The sequence below is a fragment of the Hyperolius riggenbachi genome, chromosome 6, assembly GCF_040937935.1.
Source record: "Hyperolius riggenbachi isolate aHypRig1 chromosome 6, aHypRig1.pri, whole genome shotgun sequence".
NCBI lineage: Eukaryota > Metazoa > Chordata > Amphibia > Anura > Hyperoliidae > Hyperolius > Hyperolius riggenbachi.
Genome location: NC_090651.1, coordinates 224,254,342 through 224,276,725, shown reverse-complemented (window position 1 = coordinate 224,276,725; position 22,384 = coordinate 224,254,342). Strand labels below are relative to the sequence as shown.

At 42.9% G+C, this 22,384-nt stretch overlaps 1 protein-coding gene across 5 annotated transcripts in view; it reads left to right on the top strand.

The window, feature by feature from the left end:
* The window catches only part of LOC137521345 (2,7-anhydro-N-acetylneuraminate hydratase-like), a 272,083-nt gene that overhangs the window by 118,659 nt on the left and 131,040 nt on the right, over positions 1 to 22,384 (top strand). For all 5 annotated transcript variants that reach the window (XM_068240474.1, XM_068240477.1, XM_068240475.1 and 2 more), the window contains exons 8-12: positions 1,765 to 1,821; positions 4,179 to 4,309; positions 8,750 to 8,804; positions 9,037 to 9,129; positions 18,434 to 18,568. In XM_068240474.1, coding sequence (XP_068096575.1) covers positions 1,765 to 1,821; positions 4,179 to 4,309; positions 8,750 to 8,804; positions 9,037 to 9,129; positions 18,434 to 18,568 — 471 coding nt within the window. The remainder of the gene's footprint in view (positions 1 to 1,764; positions 1,822 to 4,178; positions 4,310 to 8,749; positions 8,805 to 9,036; positions 9,130 to 18,433; positions 18,569 to 22,384) is intronic.

The window sequence follows — 22,384 nt, the reverse complement described above, 5'->3', positions numbered from 1 at the left end:
CACGACTAATAGTTGTCCTATGGACAGATTCCCCCACCTGAGCTGTAGATCTCTGCAGCTCGTCCAGAGTCACCATGGGCCTCTTGACTGCATTTCTGATCAGCGCTCTCCTTGTTCGGCCTGTGAGTTTAGGTGGACGGCCTTGTCTTGGTAGGTTTACAGTTTGCCATTTTCCTTCCATTTCTGAATGATCGCTTGAACAGTGCTCTGTGGGATGTTCAAGGCTTTGGAAATCCTTTTGTAGCTTAAGCCTGCTTTAAATTTCTCAATAACTTGATCCCTGACCTGTCTGGTGTGTTCTTTGGACTTCATGGTGTTGTTGCTCCCAAGATTCTTTTAGACAAACTCTGAGGCAGTCACAGAGCAGCTGTATTTGTACTGACATAAGATTACACACAGGTGCACTCTATTTAGTCATTAGCACTCACCAGGCAATGTCTATGGGCAACTGACTGCACTCAGACCAAAGGGGCTGAATAATTACGCACACCCCACTTTGCAGTTATTTATTTGTAAAAAATGTTTGGAATCATGTATGATTTTCGTTCCACTTGTGTACACCACTTTGTATTGGTCTTTCGCGTGGAATTCCAATAACATTGATTCATGTTTGTGGCAGTAGTATGACAAAATGTGGAACATTTCAAGGGGGCCGAATACTTTTGCAAACCACTGTAGGTCTCTCAATTAAAAGAGACCAAGTGATTGCTGCCTTTTCACAGTGAAAGAAGCTTGAATGTCCGCACAGTCATAGTGACCCCTCCTGTTGAAAACAACCTAATAGGTGCTTATAATGACAAACCTGTGGTCACTAGGGCGCTTGTCACTTTGACAGGCCGGCAATGACGTGCTCTTTCCCTGTGACAGGTTGAGTCACTGCAAGCATGTCAAGAGTCAGTCACGGTAACAGAAGCCTGATTTACTGTGACCTTGTCAAAGCTATTAGCTCTCACAGTGAAAGAAGCTGGTCTCATCCAACCTTGTAACAGTAATAGGAGACAAAGTGATCGCAAGCCTTTCACAGTAAAAGGAAGCCAAGTGATGGCAGCCCTGCCACAATGACAGAAGGCCGAAAGTTGAGTACCCAACAGAAGATGGATGGGGGAATCTCCAGTACCGGTGACACGATGAATGATCATTCCTCGATCCATTGGGTACAGCAGGAATGAACGACAAGCATGAATGATCATTCAAGCAATCGCAGTAATTTGCGTGGGACTTGAGGGTTGCCCCTTCAGTGATCTGTCATGGCAGTCGTTAACTACGAATGACTGCTGCGGGTGGTCACATGTCATTAAATATCAATGATGATATGCGATATCACAAAAACAATTGTTCGCCATGAAACTGTTGCTTGAAAAATTGCTTGTGGATATGGTGACTGCAGCCCTGTTGCTGAGACAGAAATTAAAGCAACCGAAGCCCTGTCACAGAAGCCGTGTGGCCATAATATGTGAATGTCATAGAGACTGGAGCCCAAGCAATCGGCAAATTGTGCAGCAGAAGATAGAGATTCCTGAATGTAGCTGCCAGATTTTCATAGATTTGGAATTAACTCCTACAGTTCTCCAGTTAGTACTGTGAGATATGACTGACAAATCTAATATATGTTCACCCACTATGTTCAGAGTTCATTGGTTGACAGTGTTGTCATTTAATTAAATAAACAACAATCTACTGTTGTGTCTTAGGAAGCAATTTTTACATAAGAACATCTTAACGTCCTTGTTGTTAGTGGCATTAATTCCTTCTGTCCTTGTTCAGGAGCTGATAGATGCTGGAGTAATCGGAGATGTTGTGCACATTCAGCACTTGGAACCTGTAAGTACTCCATGACAAACAGAGCTGGACCCAATCGCTGACCATGAAGGTGGTTTGCACTGTCATAGCCCGATTCATTTTTATGATTATTTTGATCAAATATGCCTGACATAATGTATATTTTGCTTTTCTATAGATCAATTGATGACTTCCAATTTAGTTTTTCGTAATTTATGGTAACTGATCAAAAAATATGATATAACTTTCATTGATAAACTGCGGTGGGTGGTGGTGTACTTTTATAAAGAAGTACAAAGATGTCCAAAACAGTAAATGAATTTATTAAAGTAAATCTAATTAAAATTGGCTGCTTTGTGTAGCATCTTTCAACTCAGGATTGATTGAATGATTTGTATCAGTTACTGTGATCAAATTCCTCAGGGATTGAAAAGTGCATAGCTTTCTTACCTGCTTTTCAAGCCCAGAGGTCCTGGCCAAAATAAACACTATTATATTGGAGGACTTGGAGAGGTAATGATTACTTGATCTCTGTGCATGTGTGTAATGAATGTATTAATTGTGTGTTGTCCGTGTACAGTAAGGTTTCTTCCTGAAGACCTTATTAAAAATTGGGCATGCTAGAAAGCCAGGCTCGATCGATATTGGTATTTCTAGCTACAGCACACTGCAACTTTCTTCTGCTTGTCCTTCCCCTCTTCCTAGAGGAGAAAGGGGAAAAACTGTAATACATACATTACTTGATCGTTCTGAGCAGCCATGGCCAAATGTTTTGAGAATTGCACAAATACTGGCTTTCACACAGTTTACTGCTTCCATTTGTATGATGGCAATTTGCATAAACTCCAGAATGTTAAGAAGACTGATGAGATAAATTGCAAAAATTGCATTTCAGCCCTGCCACAAAAATGCCTGCTAAGATAATTTCAGTAATTTTCTCACTAACGCAGGTGAAAGTGTTGATGAGCACAAGGCTGGGGATCATTCTGTCATGCTGATTGAGTTAGAATAGCAGACTGGAAAATGATGCATGAAATCATTGTTCTTCCTCTGTTAATGATGGTTACTTGCAAGGAAACCTGTGCAGTCATTATTACGTTGCATAAAAAGTGCACCACAAGTTAACATATTGCTGCTACTAAGATTGCACCTTAAAGTGAACCCGAGGTGATAGTGATATGAAGGCTGTCATATTTCTTTTCTTTTAAACAATACCAGTTACATGGCAGCCCTGCTGATCTTTTTGGCTGTAGTAGTGTCTGGATAACACCAGGTCTGGATAACACCAGAAACAAGCATGCAGCTAATCTTGTCAGTTCTGACAAGATTGTTAGAAACTCCTGATCTGCTGCATGCTTGTTCAGGGGCTATGGTTAAAAGTATTGGAGGCAAAGGATCTGCAGGACCGCCAGGCAAATGGTATTGCTTAAAAGGACATAAATATGACAGCCTCCATGTAACGCCTCAGGTACACTTTAATCAAACATTTATCGGCTCATTAAAAACTTCAATGAGAGAGATTCAGTTGCTGTGAAGAAGGCTTTAGGGTGCCCAAGAAAGTCCAGCAAACACTAGGACCGTGTCCTAAAGATGATATAGCTGTGGGATCGGGATGTCACTGGTGCAGACCTTGCTCAGGAATGGCAGCAGGCAGGTGTGAGTGCATCTGCACACACAGTGAGACAAAGAGACATGCGCAATCCATCTGTGCAGTAGCACAGGCACAGGCTCGGCTTTTTCTGACAAAGCCTGTGCTACTGCACCTGAGAAAGGATGTAATATCCGTAACATGTAGTGTGCACTTGTTCTGAATACAGCAAAATCATTGCAGCCATTTGTGTGCCGTCTCTTGCATTTATTGGTAATTTTCCGAAGCCGTAGGAGCAATCTGGCTGAGACAGGGCATCGGCCAGTTACAGGTCCAGGGGACCCAACACACTTGTTCTCCAGGCATCTACTGTTGGTGGATGGCAGTGCAACTGTGCTTCTGGGGTCCGTGCTCTGGAACGGCTTAGTGGAGGAGGGTAAGTATCTAATTTTTCTTTCTCTTAACATGACAGGTGTGATTTAAGATTTTTGCATTTTTTAAGTAAACTGACTTCTTTTGTGAACCACTGTGATGTGACGCAGTGAGGGTAATGCATAAAGCAATGATTTATTACCATTTTATAAATGGACCCCTTAATCTAGTAGAATGTTATAAGGATATGGGTCAAAATGAGGTACCGGGAGCTAGACAATATGACATTTTTCTTTTAAGGTGTTCTATCTGTATACATTATATACAAATATCTGTGTTACTTTTATTACCTTTACTGATTAGATAAATTAATGTTGTGAATTCTGTACTCTGCGTCCTTTAAAATGTATATTTTGTTTCTTTTTTTGTGCATGTAAAGGTTGGACACTGGCATTTTGCACACTCGTTTGTTCGGGGTAACTGGGGCAAGGAGAGTGAGAGTACCTTTACACTGATGTCCAAATCATGCCATGATATCGACTTGGTCTGTTACTGGATGGGAAAGAATAGGTAAAAAATGTTAGCATTGTGGGGGGCTCTATGTGGCCCCAGCATGTTAGAAGAATGCCCAACAGTACAAATGCATATGTAGGGTTAATTGGCGTCTCCCATTGCTGACCCTGGACTGTGCTATGGATGGGCACCAGATTGTGTGCACCACTGGGGAACAATTAAGGCTCATTCACACCGCAGTGTGCAGCCACTACATACCCCAAGTGTGAATGAACTGTTAGTGTTTAGTGCTATTTGTAAAGGTCTGTATAAAATAAGTTGGTGATTCAACTCAAATACAACCTCTGTTGGTAGTGTATTTGCCATTTAGATAAAAAAACAACAACATTTAAGTCCTTGTTCATCTGAATAGTAATATGCTAAGTTCTTGTCTACCAGAAACAAAATGTTAGCATTCTGCACACCCACTAAGGCTTCTTTCACATGCATGGTTAAAAGGGGGCACTCAGTGATCCTCCCTAGTACTCACTGGTCACCATTCAATTGCCCAATGCCAGAAAATATAGTGCACTAGACTAGAGGAATTCACCAATCATTGGTGCATCTGCCCAGATTCTGCATGGGTGGTGGAGGCATTGCTAGAAATGCATGCCTGCTCAGCAAGAGCCAGTGTGGTACCTCTGACTCTATCTGCCTCATCTCAGCCAGTTTACAAAGTGAAACGAAACCACCTGAAAGGTTTAGTCCAGTTGTATGTACCTATGTTGAAACACTGGACCAGGGAAACCTCTTCAGTGCTAATGTTAGTCAGTCTTGAGTCCAAAGCTGTCTTTCAGTCGAGGAGAACTAGCCACTGTCCGGAGCACTCTGTATGGCAGAAAATCCTTCATGTGCTACTGGAGCTTAAAGTTTCTGCTAAAAAGTGATGTACTGTATATGGGGCTTGTGACATTTTATTGAATTAACTAAACGTGTTGATTGGCAGCAGAAGGGCATTTCCATATCAATTTATTTTATATATAAACAAAGTCCAGAAACTATAAAAGTTTTGTAATAATCATGGAAGTGGTAAAGCCTTATTCAGTACAGTTTGATAATTGCTGCCCATTAATGTAAAAACAGTCACTGGGATGGGAATAGAGAGGAAAGAGAGCAGGTATAGCAGTAAACGATTTCCTGCTGCATTAAAAAAAATAGATTCTGTAATTTTTGTTTGCAGCAGTTTCCTAGACCTTTCCTTTAGTTTGCTCTCACACCAAATTCCAGCTTCCATAGCTGCTAAAAGAGTAGGCCAGACAATTCCTTTCCTCCTTCCCTTTAAAGAGGGACTCCAGTGAAAATAATGTAATAAAAAAGTACTTCATTTTTACAATAATTGTGTAAATGATTTAGTCAGTGTTTGCCCATTGTAAAATCTTTTCTCTCCCTGATTTACATTCTGACATTTATCACATGGTAACATTTTTACTGCTGGCAGGTGATGTCAGTGGAAGGAGATGCTGCTTGTTTTGTTTGGTAGTTTGAAACAGCAGTTATTTCCCACAATGCAACAAGGCTACCACAGTGTGATGTCAGAACTCTGGTCCTGACATCACACTGTGGGAGGGGTTTCACCACAATATCAGCCATAGAGAGGCCCCTGATGATCCGTTTGTGAAAAGGAAAAGATTTCTCATGGGAAAGGGGGTATCAGCTACTGATTGGGATGAAGTTGAATACTTGGTTACGCTTTCTCTTTAAGCGTCCTTTTACACTTAATCAGTGGCTCTGTTATAACTGAAAGAGAGCTGATTTTCAAAGTAATGTCCATAATTTCTTACGCCTCAATTCCCACTATACGCATTCTAAGTGACAGCTTTCTCACAAGGCACTGCTGTGGTGAAAAAAGCATACTAACGCATACCAACGCATTATGTATAAAAGGGCCCTAATAGGCCATACACACGGGCTACAACTGTCGCCGCAACCACGTGGCACACGCGTGTTGCGGCGACAGGTCGCCTGCGTGTATGAGGCGCGCACCCCGAACCGTCGCTCATCGCTGATGTCGCCAGGCGATTGGCATGGCCAATCGCCAGCAAAAGCTGTCGCCACAACTTCGCTGCAACATCGACGCAACTGTCGCTAGTCCGCCGTGTGTATGCGGACTAGCGACAGCTACTCCATACACAATGTATGGAGCTACCGGCGGGAGGGAGGAACCTTCGGCGACAGCTTCCGCCGAATCTGTGTCCCTCTGTGCGCCGTGTGTTTTTTTATGGCTGGAGCCACCGCTGTGGCTCATGTGTATGAGCCTTAAGGCCTCTTTCACACGGGAGACTGAAGTGTATACAGTTGTTAGGCAGCTTAGCCTCCTGGTTGCTGGCCAAGACCACCTTTTAGCATCAGTTTCATGCAGTCAGAGGACAGCGATTGTAACCCCTTGTGTATCATCTGTTCTGTAAAGCTGCTCAGTCCATTCATCAGAAAAGAACGTAAATGAAAGTAAAAAAATAAATTCCATAAATAGTTGCCTTAGGGACTTAGCACTTTTTTATGTGTATGTAATGAGGGTATATTACTGTTATTTGAGTATATGAGGGCTTATAATTGACGGGACACAAAGAAACCAAAACAAAAAAATACACCTTTATTTCCAAATAATATTTTGGCACCATACATTGTACCAGGAACATAATTTAAATGTTGTGATAGCCGGGACTAATGGGCAAATAAAATGGGTGGGTTTTATTTAGAGTAGCATTGCTTATTTTAAAACTAAAGGTGATGGAATTGGAGAAATAGTGTATTTTTTCTTTTTCTTTTTTTTGTATTTGTCTATAAAATGCATAGAAAATAAAGTAATTACTGAAAACAAGTATCTCCCACAAAAAGCTTAACCACTTAAAGGAAACCTAAACCGAAAAACCTACCAGCCCCCTGCAGCCATCCTGTGCCCTCGTAGTCACTCATTGCTGCTCCGGTCCCCCGCCACCAGCTAGTTTCGTTTTTGCTGACTCTGAGTCGGCAGGCCGGCACGCATACATTTACACGCATTCCCGCTGGTGCAGAAAGCTATCGCGGACATGAACACATACATTTTTACGCGTTGGAGGTGCAACGCGTAAATTTTTACACATTGCACCTCCAACGTGTAAAAATGTATGTGTTAATGACCGCGATAGCTTTCTGCACCAGCGGGAATGCATGCAAATGTACGCATGGCGGCCCGCCGACTCCAAGTCGGCAAAAAGGAAACTAGCTGGCGGGGGACTGGAGCAGCAGTGAGTGACTGCGAGGGCACAGGATAGTTGCATGGGGCTGGTAGATGCCCCAGGTAAGTGAAACTTATTTTTTTTTTCGGTTTAGGTTTCCTTTAATGTTTACAGTATATCTACTGCCCTAAAAACTTCATCTAAGCTTCAGGGGAGTAGATATTCGTACTCGCTTTTGCACGCGTTCCCGTGCTTGTGCTTACCTTTGTATGTTAGCCCAGAGATCATTGAATGGGAACGCAGTTGTTCTAGGTCCCCATGTCAATGATTGAGGCATCAATGAGATGCCTGAGGTCATTTGTAAACCCTGTAAATTACACTTACATGCATTAGATCCTGTTTGCGTACTTAAAGCACGCGCAGGAAGCTTATGACTGAGGACATCTTGTGGCCAAATAGTAAAATGACACATATCCATTTATTTTAATGAAGAGACCTGCACATAATTTAAAATTAACCCCTTACCTCCCACACTCTCCCATACATACCCAAAAAAAATACAATAAAACAACAAACAAAAACAAAACATAAATAGTTACCTTAGGGACTGAACTTTTTTAATATGTATGTCAAGAGGGAAGATTACTTTTATTTTTTAATTATGGGCTTGTAAATCGCGATGGATGCAAAACTGAAAAAATGCTCCTTTATTTCCAAATAAAATATTGGCGCCATACATAGTGGGGACATAATTTAAATGGTGTAATAACCAGGATAAGTGGTCAAATAAAATATTAAGGGTTTTAATTATGGTAGCATGTATTATTTTAAAACTATAATGGCTGAAAACTGAGAAATTGATTTTTTTAATTATCTTTTTCTTAATATTCCTGTTAAAATGCATTTAGAAAAAAATAATTCTTACCAAAAGGTACCACGCAAAGGAAGCCTAATTGGTGGCAGAAAAAACAAGATACAGATCATAAGTAATAGTAAAGTTATTGCCAAATGAATGGGAGGAGCGCTGAAATGTGAAAATTGCTTGGATGCATAAGGTGAAGATGCACTGAAGGCTGAAGTGGTTAATTCGTGGCGAAAAAATAAGATATAGATCATCAAGATGAGTAGTGATAAAGTTATTGGTGAATGAATGGGAATAGCGCTACAGGGGAAAATTGCTTCCATCCTTGAGGTGAAAATACCTGTAGGCTGAACCAGTTAAGAAGTGAAATAACATTCAGGCACTGCAAGGCAACTCTGCAACCACTAAACTGCTATAATACAGGATTGTCTCTTCGTCTAGGTGTCTGAAGGTGTCTTCCTTTGGAACACTCTCCCACTTCACCAAAGAAAACAAGGTAAATTTACTCAGTTTTATCTTTATAGTTGTTTTTAAATTTGGCAAAAATCTGCCCCACTACATACCATACTATGATGATCCAGCCAGGTGGTATATAATTTTCTCCACTGTACCAAGCCTCAAGCTAGTTAACCTATTTGGATTTTTTTTTTGGGGGGGGGGGGGGGGGGGGGGGAGTAAAGCAGTAAAACAGCCACTTCAGTGTATAATGAATCCTATCCTATTTCCAGCCTAAAGATGCCAGTAGCCGCTGCTTGGATTGTTCTGTGGAGGAGACTTGCCCATATTCAGTACAGAAGATATATCTAAAGTATGCACAGCAGGTGAGTAGCAATCACCCTCCATAAGCCATCCATTATGGTTACAATGCTGGCTTTTGAACAGAATTGTATTGCAGTTTTCACCATGTATAAATAGCCAGCCACTATACACACATACCTACCTGCTGTGTATACACTTTGCACATGTACATACCATGCATACACACAGGGCCAACCTCCCCTCTCCCACAGATCCCCTTATTAAAGGAGGCTCTCAGATTCCACCATAAGTCCTGCCCTAGGACTTATCCCCACATGCATGGTGATAGTTACCCCCTCCTCTTGGGCAGTGAAAGCAGGGATGAGCCCCTTGACATGGGCTTTGCAGGAGAGAGGAAATATTTCTGCCCCCCTCTTGCAAGGTCCCCCATGTCATGTACCATGCAGATTGGTATTGTTTAGAATTGTGGAGCCCTATGTTGTCCTGCTTAGCCATTCTGGCTATACTAGCCACATGGAGGATAATGTGTAAAGGGGAAGGATTATTATTATTTTATATAAAAATGTTAATTTACTTTTTTTAACTACTTGTGCCAATTTTAAAGTATAATTGCGTCCACTCCAGCCACCAGTTGTAGCAGAAGGACATGATTGTTAGTCTGCAGTATCTGATGAGCACAGCGCACATGCTAACACCAAGGGCAACAAGTGGCGAACTAACCAGGTGTACTACCCTGGTGATCAATCCCCTCCCCCAGCCCACTGACAGAGTTTGGTAGCAGCTGGTAGTGTGACTGGTAAGTATGTGTCACTACTCCTGGTTCCTGTGGTGGTTGTCTCTCCACTAACTCCATCCTCTTGTGTCAACATGCATCGTGTCCCAGCTTGATGATGTACATACAGACAAGAGGGGTGAGCATACTGTGCAAGAACCAGGAGGGGTGAGAAATACTTAGGCAGACATTCTGCCCCTGCTGCCGTTCTCTGCAAGGGGGGTGCAGGGGAACCTACAAGACTGCAAGGGAGCAGGTGACAACTAAAAGGTATTAATGGGAAAAAAAAGTTGCTACCATTAGACACCAGGAAATTCTTAAAGGGTGAGGGGGAATTCCACTATACCACTAGGGAATGTGGAGGGTACAACTAGACTATAAGGGAATGTTTACAGGGTAAGAGGGGAGGATCATTAGACTACTAGGGAACGCCTTAACGAGGAAGCAGGAAGGGCCACTACACTACCAGGGGCAGCTGTTGGGGTGAAAAGGGGACGCTAGACTACCAGAGAGAACTGTGGAAAAGAGGGAGGTCACTATATTACTAGGGAATATCTTAAAGGGAAAGAAGGAGCCGTTACCCCCACACCCACACACACATATATATATAACACACACACACACCCACACTACAGCGGCTGCTCTGCTGCGGTGCCGCGCTTCGGGCGCACTCCAGCGTGCGATCACGGGCGTGCCCCTGTGCTGTCCCTCGGTAGCCCTGGGATCAGTGAACGGGAAAATGGTTCCCGATCACCGATCCGTGACCCCAGCAGAAAAACCGAAGCGCTCTTACTAGAGGCTTCAGTCTTTCTGCAAATATAATTTTCCACGTCCTCCTTGTGCTTCCGGTTAGCGAGAAGCACAAGGAGGAAAACAAACCTCAAGGTGCCCATCTTGTGGCCAAATAGTAAAACTACATCTACATATTTTTTACATTACAATATACACATATAATAACATTAGAAATTAACTGTTTATTTCCCACACCAAAATATTACCGTAATAAATTTTTTTATGGAAAAAAACATTTCCAATAAAAAAAAAAACACAACATAAATAGTTACCTAAGGGTCTGAACTTTTTAAATATGCATTTGAAGGGGGTATACTACAAACATTTTTTAAATTATAAGCTTGTAAATAGTGATGGAAGCAAAACAGAAAAAATGCACCTTTATTTCCAAATAAAATATTGGCGCCATACATTGTGATAGGGACAAAATTTAAATGGTGTCATAACCGAGACAAACATGCAAATAAAATACATAGGTTTTAATTATGGTAGCGTGGATTATTTTAAATCTATAATGGACAAAAACTGAGAAATAATACATTTTTTCCATTTTTTTTTCTTATTAATCCTGTTAAAATGCATTTATAAAAAAATAATTCTTAGCAAAATGTACCACCCAAAGAAAGCCTAATTAGTGGCGGAAAAAACAAGATATAGATCAATAAATTGTGTTAAGAAGTAATAAAGTTATTAGCAAATGAATGAGAGGTGAAAATTGCGCTGATGCATTGTAATGGATAGCGGAGATACTGTCGCAACAGCAAGCGGCATGGCGGCTATCTCCGCGTCGCAGCCGGCGGTTTCCACCGCACAGTTACATGCTGGTGCTTTGCCTGGTCCTTCTATCGCTCATAGACTAAGGGCCGAGCGAAAGGACCTTTATGCATCTAGAAGGGGAGTCAGCTGACTCCAGCTATGCTCAGGATTGGCTGAGTGACTGGGGTGGCGCTATGGAGCGCGTTTAGTATATATAGGACCTGCCTGTCAGTTGCTCCGCGTCTGCTGTTGCAAATGCTACGTGTTAGCACTCAGACCTAGTCAGATCCCAAAGTGTGCTAGAACCAGCTGGAGCTGGGGATCCACACTTAGCCAGATTCTGTTGATAGCTTAAAGTACTAATTGAATTGTATTATTTGTTATGACCTTCTGCTAGCTTGACTATTCTTCTGCTCACTGATTCTGTACCTTTGCCTATCTGATATAGTTGCCGACTCTGCCTGAATTACTACTCTGATTTAGCTTCCTGTCTCTGTACCGTCTCTGTCTGCCTGTTGCCAAACCTGATTGTCTGACCTTCCTGTCCTCGCCAGTGAGTTAGTCACTGGTGAGGGATCCTCTGCTAGTATCACCTACTCCTCAGGTGATCAGTAGTTTCAGTACAGTCTTAATCACCTGCTCCTCAGGTGGTCAGTAGCTGCAGTACAGTCTGAATCACCTGCTCCTCAGGTGATCGGTAGCTTCAGTACAGTCTGAATCACCTGCTCCTCAGGTGGTCGTTAGCTGCAGTAAAGTCTTAATCACCTGCTCCTCAGGTGAATAGTCACTACTATATTATCTCCTCTGCTTGCTCCTCAGGTAGTAGTGGCTTCAGTATAGTCTGAATCACCCGCTCCTCGGGTGATCAGTACACTTGTTCAGTATATTTCTACCCGCTCCTCTGGAGATCTATTTCACTACTGTCTACATCTCCAGCTTGCTGGAGTTGGTTCTCATCTGTTATATTGAGATATTCTCCTCTCCCAGCTCCTCTGGGAGAACGAGTATCTCTAACATTACTGTTGCACCAAGCACCTATCATTACATTGGTTGTCCTGGTTCTGGCTATACTAGTATTATTGGTGATTCTGCAGATCACACATAATCAGGTATAGCATCTGTATTATTGGTGATACTGCAGATCACCAATGATCAGAGAAATCTGTTCTCGCTGACACCAATCGTTACATGCATAAGGTGAAAAATCCCTGCAGGCTGAAATGGTTAAAGTGGATCCGAGATGAACTTTTACTCTTTACATAATTGTGTTCCTTTTCTATTGTTTATAGGGCATTCCTCAAGCCAAATACTTTTTTGTTTTTGTTTTAATACTCTAATTGCCTATAAACTAAACAAGCCCCGCCCACTGTTTTTCAGAGAGCCTTGGCATTTTCAGACAGTAGCAAGGGCTCATGAGAGCTCAGTCTGGGCAGGAGGGGGGGAGGTATTACTAGCCAGAGATTTCAGAGGCAGAGGGGAGGAGGAGGGGGGATTAGGTTTTTTTTCACAAGATGAAAGATGCAGATAAGCTTGCCTGTTTGTAATGTTTACAAACAACATGGCTGCTGTCATTGTATCTCAGGAAGAAATGATCATATTCCATTAAAGCTGTTTGCAGCTAGATTTGCTGTGTAAACTATCTAAACTTTAGATAAGATATATAGACAAGTTACTTGTTATAGAAGGCAATTACACCAAGCTTTGCTTTTTTAGTAGGAGGGCTTTTTGGTTCCTTTTATCCCCCTATACATTCCTAGTAGTTTGGGTCACCCTGAGCTGCTTGGTTACTCTGTTGTTATAGTAAGTTATTCATCTCGGATCCGCTTTAAGACCAAATTTGAGGAAAGAATCGTTCATTAAATGTGAATAATCGATAGTTACCTTCAGATTAGTTTCGATCTATCAAATTACAGAAAGATCGCACTTAGTGAAAAAAAACCTGATCCTCCCATGCCGCTTTCCTCCGTCTTCTCCAGCGCCGGTACCAAGTCCCGTAAGTTCTGTCAGTCTGCGCAAGAGAAGTGCGCCCTCTACGTATCTCTCTGGCAGCTGCCGGAGAGATACATAGAGAGCGCACTTCTCTTACATCAGACTGGCTGTGACTGGCCAAAGTTACAGGACCCGGTACCGGAGCTGGAGAAAACTGAGGATGGCGGCGTGGGAGCCATCCGTGCACATGGGGCTGGAGGAAGCCCCGGCTATGTATGGTTTCCTTTAAGACATCTTACTTTTCTATTCTGTATGAGGAGAGGAATTCTTCAGGTGTTCATTCTCATAGCTAAATTCTTCCCGTACAAACTCAATACTTATTAAACATGTCAATGGAGAAAATATGTTAATACCTACAGATGAAACCATGTGTACACATGTCATTTTGGGCCTGAGAAGAGGTAAAGTCCCCTTACAAAGGACAGCATATAAGGGCTAGCTATTAAGTTATCTTTTGTTGGAAGCCGGCTGCTCAGAAGATTGCCATCTGCTCCCTGAATCCAGGCCAAACCTCCAGCATAAATGCAAGAGACTGAATAGGCCTGAAAAGTGGGGCTGAATGGGGGAGGATGGAAACTGAAGCAGAATTTGACTTTCCTCATACAAAAGACCCGTGCCGTCTGGCGGGAGCCAAACACAAGACCTTTACAATGCATCTGCTGGGCAGACGGCTACAGTGCTCCACTCCCTTTTCTTCCCTTCTCTTTGTAGTGGAGAAAATCTGACATCTGCTCAGGTTTGTGTGACAGAGAAACTGGGAGATAAATGTGTGTTCCTCTTACAATCTGGTTTGGTAATGTCTGCATTTCCCTTATTCTGTACATAAGCATTGACGGTGGTTGAAAGTGTGTTCACTTTCTGACCACAGAGTCCTCTGTTTAACAGATTGATTCGATTCATGCATGTGTATCAGATACACTTGCACATCTATCCCTTGGTCAGCCAATGTAGGCTGTGAACCTTTGCCCCATGGTCACATAGAAAGCAAAATGTACCTGAAGTCTATGTTTATTTCAGGCCTAGAGCTATAAACACAGTGTCACCAGCTTGTCTGCTTATGCACCCTCTATTCCCGATAGGCAGAGTAGTACAGGGAAGGGACTCCTACTTTAATTCCATGTTCTGGAATGCTTGTCCATGCTGATCCAACTGTCATGTCCATCCCAGGCAAGTGATTTGCGAGGCCACATTCCAGTGCCTGGATGGACGCAAGTGGAGGATTTCTGGGCCACACCCACCAGCACAGGTAGCCATGATAGCTGCTGCCTGCTACACACTGTATATGGTTTGGAGGATTAGTTGCTACTATATATATTGATTGAATGCACTATTTAAATGTATTGATTGGTTGTATGCACCTTTTTGAATCATTGCCTACATGTGCACTTGCACTTTGACTGTGTGTAAAATTGGAAATACTGTATATGACTCCGGTCACATTAACCTTTTAACACTTCTGGGGTCAGCTGCTAAACTGTATTGTATAGCATTGTGTGCTGCTATGTGGTAGGGGTCTGTATGGCTCTACCATGTGGCTGGATAGTGTACTGCCTCTGACACAGTAGACCGGTGTTTGAATATGGGCTCTTCCTATTCAGTAAGCCAGCAGTTATCCGATAAGGAGGCTTTGGGCAGGGCTCCCTACACACTGCTACTGCCTACTGAGCGTGCTCTGGTGCTTTGAGTCCGCCAGGAGAAAAGCGCAACATAAATGTTCTGTGTCTGGTCTTTAAATGTTTTAAGCAGAACTAATTGTTCTCAGATTTATGGTTGGAACTTAAAGTACGGTAAATTTCTATACCTTACTCACAAGTGGGTGACTTTACCTCTAATCTATGTGTGCAGTGTACCAATGTCTAGGGGGGTTCTTTCTCTTTTTAGTTGTTTTGGTGCGGGAGTGACACTGTCCATCGCAAGACGTCGATAAGTAGTTTACCCACCTCATGATGGGCTTGCCATTCATTAAGTTGCACTGCTCTAGTAGCGTGACTTAAAAATTCCACATGCGCACGCTGTGCACGGTAGTGTTGCATAGCGTGCACTCCTAAATTACACGCTCTCCTTCCAAGTTACGGGCACTCCTTTCATCTGCCGTAAGATGAAGTAGCATGACCGTAATACTTGACTAGCGTGGCTGCTACTACGTTACATCAGTAGTACTGTGGTACTACTTTACGTAGTAGCAGCCGCGAGATATGAATTAGCGAGACCTCGATACTGCACTAGCGTGGCTGCTACTATGTTGCGTAGTAGCGGCCGTGCTAGTGAAGTATCGCGGTCGCGCTACTTCACATCTCACGGCAGATGAAAGGAGCTGCCGTAACTAGGAAGGAGCGCTCAATACGCAGCACTACCGCGCATAGCTGATTTTTAACTCCGGTAGTGCAGCGCAACTTAATGAATCAAGCCCGAGGAAAAATGCTATGATCAGCATGTGAGACAGGAGTTGTTACTACAATTTGATCCGGACAGCTCTTCTTTACTGCCCCCTCAAACACTGTGCAGATCTTATTTGTCTGTATCTAATTCTAATACACCTTGGGGGCTGTCATTATTCCCCTTATTCACCTTGTTGGCTGTCATGAAAAGTATTTGTTACATAAAGGCAATAAAGTGCTTGAATCTTGAATCTACTAGGTCAGTGGTTCCCAACCCATGTGCCGCGACACATACATGTGTCGCGGCAGCTTTGGGTATGTGTCGCGGCTCTCGGAGGGGAGCAGCGCAGTGGAGGGAGAAGAACTGTGGGCAGCGGTGGAGAAGGGGGCCATCTCCCCCCCTTCTCTCACCTTAGGGTGCTCTGCCTCCCTCACTCTCCCCTCCGATACTAACTGTGGCGGGCTGGCGGCACTTGGCAGTGGGCGGGACTTACCTTCCGTGTCGCTCCATGCGCCGGCTGGAAGTTCTGGCTCTGCAGCCGCTGCTCTGGTTTGGATCAGGCCAGAGTAGCGGCAAATCATCCCGCGCCGGCGACGAGACCAGACGGGACAGAGACACGGAAGGTAAGTTCCGCCCCTCTGCCAGCCACCTCACTTCGTTCCGGAGGAGAGAGCGAGAGCACCCTGAGGTGCCGCTCTCCTTCCCTCGCTCTCTCCTCCTGGGGGGGCACCTGGCTACATATTCTGGGCACATATATCCCTGGCTACATATACCCCTGACTACATATACCGGGGACCTATATACACCTGCCTACATATACTGTGGACATATACACCTGCCTACATATACTGGGGACATATACCCCTGGCTACATATACTGGGGACATATACCTCTGGCTACATATACTGGGGACATATACACCTGCCTACATATACTGGGGACATATACACCTGCCTACATATACTGGGGACATATACACCTGCCTACATATACTGGGGACATATACCCCTGGCTACATATACTGGGGACATATACCTCTGGCTACATATACTGGGGACATATACCCCTGGCTACATATACTGGGGACATATACCTCTGGCTACATATACTGGGGACATATACACCTGCCTACATATACTGGGGACATATACACCTGCCTACATATACTGGGGACATATACACCTGCCTACATATACTGGGGACATATACCCCTGGCTACATATACTGGGGACATATACCTCTGGCTACATATACTGGGGACATATACCGGGGACATATACACCTGCCTACATATACTGTGGACATATACACCTGCCTACATATACTGGGGACATATACCCCTGGCTACATATACTGGGGACATATACCCCTGGCTACATATACTGGGGACATATACCTCTGGCTACATATACTGGGGACATATACACCTGCCTACATATACTGGGGACATATACACCTGCCTACATATACTGGGGACATATACACCTGCCTACATATACTGGGGACATATACCCCTGCCTACATATACTGGGGACATATACCCCTGCCTACATATACTGGGGACATATACCCCTGCCTACATATACTGGGGACATATACCCCTGCCTACATATACTGGGCACATATACCCCTGGCTACATATACTGGGGACATATACCCCTGGCTACATATACTGGGCACATATACCCCTGCCTACATATACTGGGGACATATACCCCTGCCTACATATCCTGGGCCCATATACCCCTGCCTACATATCCTGGGCACATATACCCCTGGCTACATATCCTGGGCACATATACCCCTGCCTACATATCCTGGGCACATATACCCCTGGCTACATATACTGGGCACATATATCCCTGGCTACATATACTGGGCACATATATCCCTGGCTACATATACTGGGGACAACTGGCTGTTTGTCATTATGTGCATTTACTGGTGAAAAGCTGTCTCTTATTATGTGCATTTACTGGTGAAAAGCTGTCTCTTATTATGTGAATTTACTGGTGAAAAGCTGTCTCTTATTATGTGCATTTACTGGTGAAAAGATGTCTCTTATTATGTGAATTTACTGGTGAAAAGCTGTCTCTTATTATGTGCATTTACTGGTGAAAAGCTGTCTCTTATTATGTGAATTTACTGGTGAAAAGCTGTCTCTTATTATGTGCATTTACTGGTGAAAAGCTGTCTCTTATTATGTGAATTTACTGGTGAAAAGCTGTCTCTTATGTGCATTTACTGGTGAAAAGCTGTCTCTTATTATGTGAATTTACTGGTGAAAAGCTGTCTCTTATTATGTGCATTTACTGGTGAAAAGAGGTCTTTTATTATGTGCATTTACTGGGGAAACGCTGTCTCTCATTACGTGCATTTACTGGTGAAAGGCTGTCTGTCATTACCTGCATTTACTGGTGAAACGCTGTCTCTTATGTGCATTTAGTGGGGAAACGCTGTCTCTCATTACATGCATTTAGTCTACGTGTCACGGAGATCTGAACGTTTGGTTTGATGTGTCACGACTTCAAAAAGGTTGGGAACCACTGTACTAGGTAATACTTAAGAATAATGATAATAATAATACCAAATACGGTAGCTTTTTTCCCTCTTCCCTGTACTAGTGGATTTACATCCTCTCTGAATAATGGAAACTTTTCTCCTTTATGCTTTCTAGGGATGCTTTAGTTGGCCTACATCTGTCGTGTGCAGCAATGGGGTATATGACATAGAATCACTGACTGAGGCATTGAGGACAGGTCCCTATGGAAGATGTGTCTATGACTGTGACAATGACGTCTGTTCTAACCAGGTAATAAAACTGACAAACTGACTACAGCTCAGATGAAGCACTGTTTACTTTAACAAGTAAAGTGAGAGGCTGAAATAAGAAATTAGTCTGCAACAAATACAGTAGCAATAAAAATAATGTAAACCCTTTGGAATTATATGGATTTCTGCACAAATTAGTCATACAATGTGATCTGATCTTCATCTAAGTGACAACAATAGACACTTACAGTCTGCTTAAACTAATACCACACAAATAAATAAATGTTTCCGTGTTTTTTTTTTTATTGAACACACCATGTAACCAGTCACAGTGCAGGTGGAAAAAGTATGTGAATCCTAGAATAATGACATCTCCTCCCAAGAGCTAGTTGGAGTGAGGTGTCAGCCAACTGGAGTCCAATCAATGAGATGAGATTGGAGGTGTTGATTACAGCTGCCCTGCCCTATAAAAAAACCACACACCAGTTTTGGGTTTGCTTTTCCCAAGAAGCATTGCCTGATGTGACTGATGCCTTGCACAAAAGAGCTCTTATAAGACCTACAATTAAAGAGACTCTGAAGCCAGTTTAAAAACAGCTTTTTACCTTATGTTTATCTGAGGCATGTTTGCCCCTGTTAAAACGCTGCTATCCCGTGGCAGAACAAGGGGTCTTTACCCCCCACATCCCCTGGGGCACACTCGGGGAGCGCTTCCTGTAGATGCAGAGCTCTCAGCAGCCGCTCTGCCTCTACACGCGTCTATCAGTGCGTATCTCCGCCTCTCCCCCGCCCCTCTGTCTTCCTTCACTGAGAGGGGCAGGGGAGAGGCGGAGATCTGCTGGCTGATAGACTCGCATGGAGGCAGAGCTGCAGCCGAAAGCTCTGCCTCCTTGAGCAGCAAAATCCACGACCAAGAAAGTCGTGGATTTTGCAGGGGGGATGTGGGGGGTAAAGACCCCTCGTTCTGTCGCGGGATAGCAGCGTTTTAACAGGGGCAAACATGCCTCAAATAAATAAAAGGGAAAAAGCCATTTTTAAACTGGCTTCAGTGTTTCTTTAAGAATGGTTGACTTGCTTAAAGCTGGAAAGGGTTATAAAAGTATTTTCAAAAGCCTTGCTGTTCATCACTCCACAGTAAGACAAATTGTCTATAAATTAAGAAAGATCAGCACTGCTGCTACTCTTCCTAGGAATGGCCATCCTGTAAAGATGATTGCAGGAGCGCAGCGCAGAATGCTCAATGAGGTGAAGAAGAATCCTAGAGTGACAGCTAAAGACTTACAAAAGTCTCTGGCATATGCTAACATCCCTGTTAGTGAATCTACTATACATAAAACACTAAACAAGATTGGATTTCACAAGAGGATACCACAGAGGAAGCCACTGCTGTCCAAAAAAAAAAACATTGCACGTTTAAAGTTTGCAAAAGAGCACTTGTATGTTCCACAGCAGTGCTGGCAAAATATTCTATACAGATGAAGCCAAAGTTGAGTTGTTAGGAAGAAACGCACAACACTACATATGGAGAAAAAGAGGCACAGCACATCAACATCAAAACCTCACCCCAACTGTGAAGTATGGTGGTGGGGGGCATCATGGATTGGGGCTGCTTTGCTGCCTCAGGGCCTGGACAGATTGCTATCATCAAAGGAAACATGAATTTCAAAGTTTATCAAGACTTTTTGCAGGAAAACTTAAAGAGAATCTGTATTGTTAAAATCGCACAAAAGTAAACATACCAGTGCGTTAGGGGACATCTCCTATTACCCTCTGACACAATTTCGCCGCTCCTCGCCGCATTAAAAGTGGTTAAAAACAGTTTTAAAAAGTTTGTTTATAAACAAACAAAATGGCCACCAAAACAGGAAGTAGGTTGATGTACAGTATGTCCACACATAGAAAATACATCCATACACAAGCAGGCTGTATACAGCCTTCCTTTTGAATCTCAAGAGATCATTTGTGTGTTTCTTTCCCCCTGTTCTCATGCACTGAAGTTTCAGGCTGCTCGTTTCTTCCTGCAAACAGCTTTGCCCTTGTCTGTAATTCTTCAGTATGTGAAAGCCCAGCCAGCTCAGAGGACGATTTATCCAGCTTGTAAAAGATAAGAAAGAAGAGAGAAGCTGCTCTAATCTAAATAATACACAGGCAGTGTGCATAGAGGGGCCTGGAAGGGGGAGTTCATAGCAGAACCACAACACTGAAGAACTTGGCAGCCTTCCAGACACATGCCGACAAGTCTGACAGGGGAAAGATACATTGATTTATTACAGAGACTGTGATAGTAGAACGTGCTGCAGTAAGCTAGAACACATTAGAATAGCTTTTGGAACTTGTAGGATGATAAAAAACAGGATGCAATTTTTGTTACGGAGTCTCTTTAAAGCCATCTGTCCACCAGCTGAAGCTCAGCAGAAGATGGGTGTTGCAACAGGACAATGACCCAAAGCATAGAAGTAAAACAAAATGGCTTAAACAGAATAAAATGTGCTTTCTGGAGTGGCCCAGCCAGAGTCCAGACCTCAACGTGATTCAGATGCTGTGACATGACCTCAAGAAAGCAATTGACATCAGACATCCCAAGAATATTGCTGAACTGAAATATTTCTGTAAAGGTGAATGGTCAAGAATTACTCCTGACCGCTGTACACGTCTCATCTGCAACTGAAGGAAACATTTGGTTGAAGTTATTGCTGCAAAGGAAGTTCAACCAGTTATTAAATCCAAGGGTTCACATACTTTTTCCACCTGCACTGTGAATGTTTACATGGTATGTTCAATAAAAACATGGAAACCTTTAATTATTTGTGTGGTATTAGTTTAAGCAAACTGTGATGGTCTTTTGTTGTGACTTAGATGAAGATCAGATCACATTTTATGACCAGTTTGTGCAGAAATCCATTTAATTCCAAAGAGTTCACATATTTTTTATTGCATCTGTATGTCTTGTTAATGGGTATGTATTCTACTTGTTTATTGGGATTATATTGTTTAATTAGTTGTGCTCTTATTATCTCACCTAGGCAGTCTAAATATTCCAAAAAGAGTATTTTTTTATCTTTAGATAGAGTGTTTAAGAGCCTCATTTACACACTGGATTTATGTCACCCTTATTCATCGTCACTTGATCATTAGGGTGACATTACTGGTAATGTGCGCTGTACAGACACATGACTTGGCTATAGCCAAGCAGCATGCACTGTCAATGGAGATGGGAGGAAGGACTATGGGGCACACACAAGCAAGCAGCTTTCAATGGCAGAGTTAGTAAAAACACAATGGGCTAGATTCTCGCTTAACATTCAGTAATCTGACTAGAAGGATCACTACACAGTACCTGGGGGTGGTTGTAAACAAGATATAACTACCATCTCAGTAAAAGATTATCTAGCGCGTGTACAACGCTTTAGAACCAATGTTAAGCATAGCAGTCTGATTCGGTAAATTACTGCTAATAATTATTTTGACTGGAGTTTCATCTGAAAGTCCAGTTCCAGGGTTTTATAATATATCCCTACCTGGACCCCCTTCTGAATATTAGTGTTTGGTGTAGGTGGGGTTAATGTTAGGCCTAGAAGCATGGAAGGTTAGTGTGAGGGTTGGATACGTAGAATATCAATGACACTACCGATATTCTACTGTCGATAACAGGTGATTTGTAGAATATCTGTAAAATTACTGATATTCTTCTGTTTGTAATATCTTATGCCCATTTTTCCTCATCTCTGTCCCTGCTTCCCCAGTCATTGTGTCCACATTATGTTTGCTTTTTCCATTAAAGTGGACCTGAACTCTTTCACAAGACAGAAGGAAAACAGAGAGAAATGCACCCTGTATGTTTTTAGAGAGTGTAGCC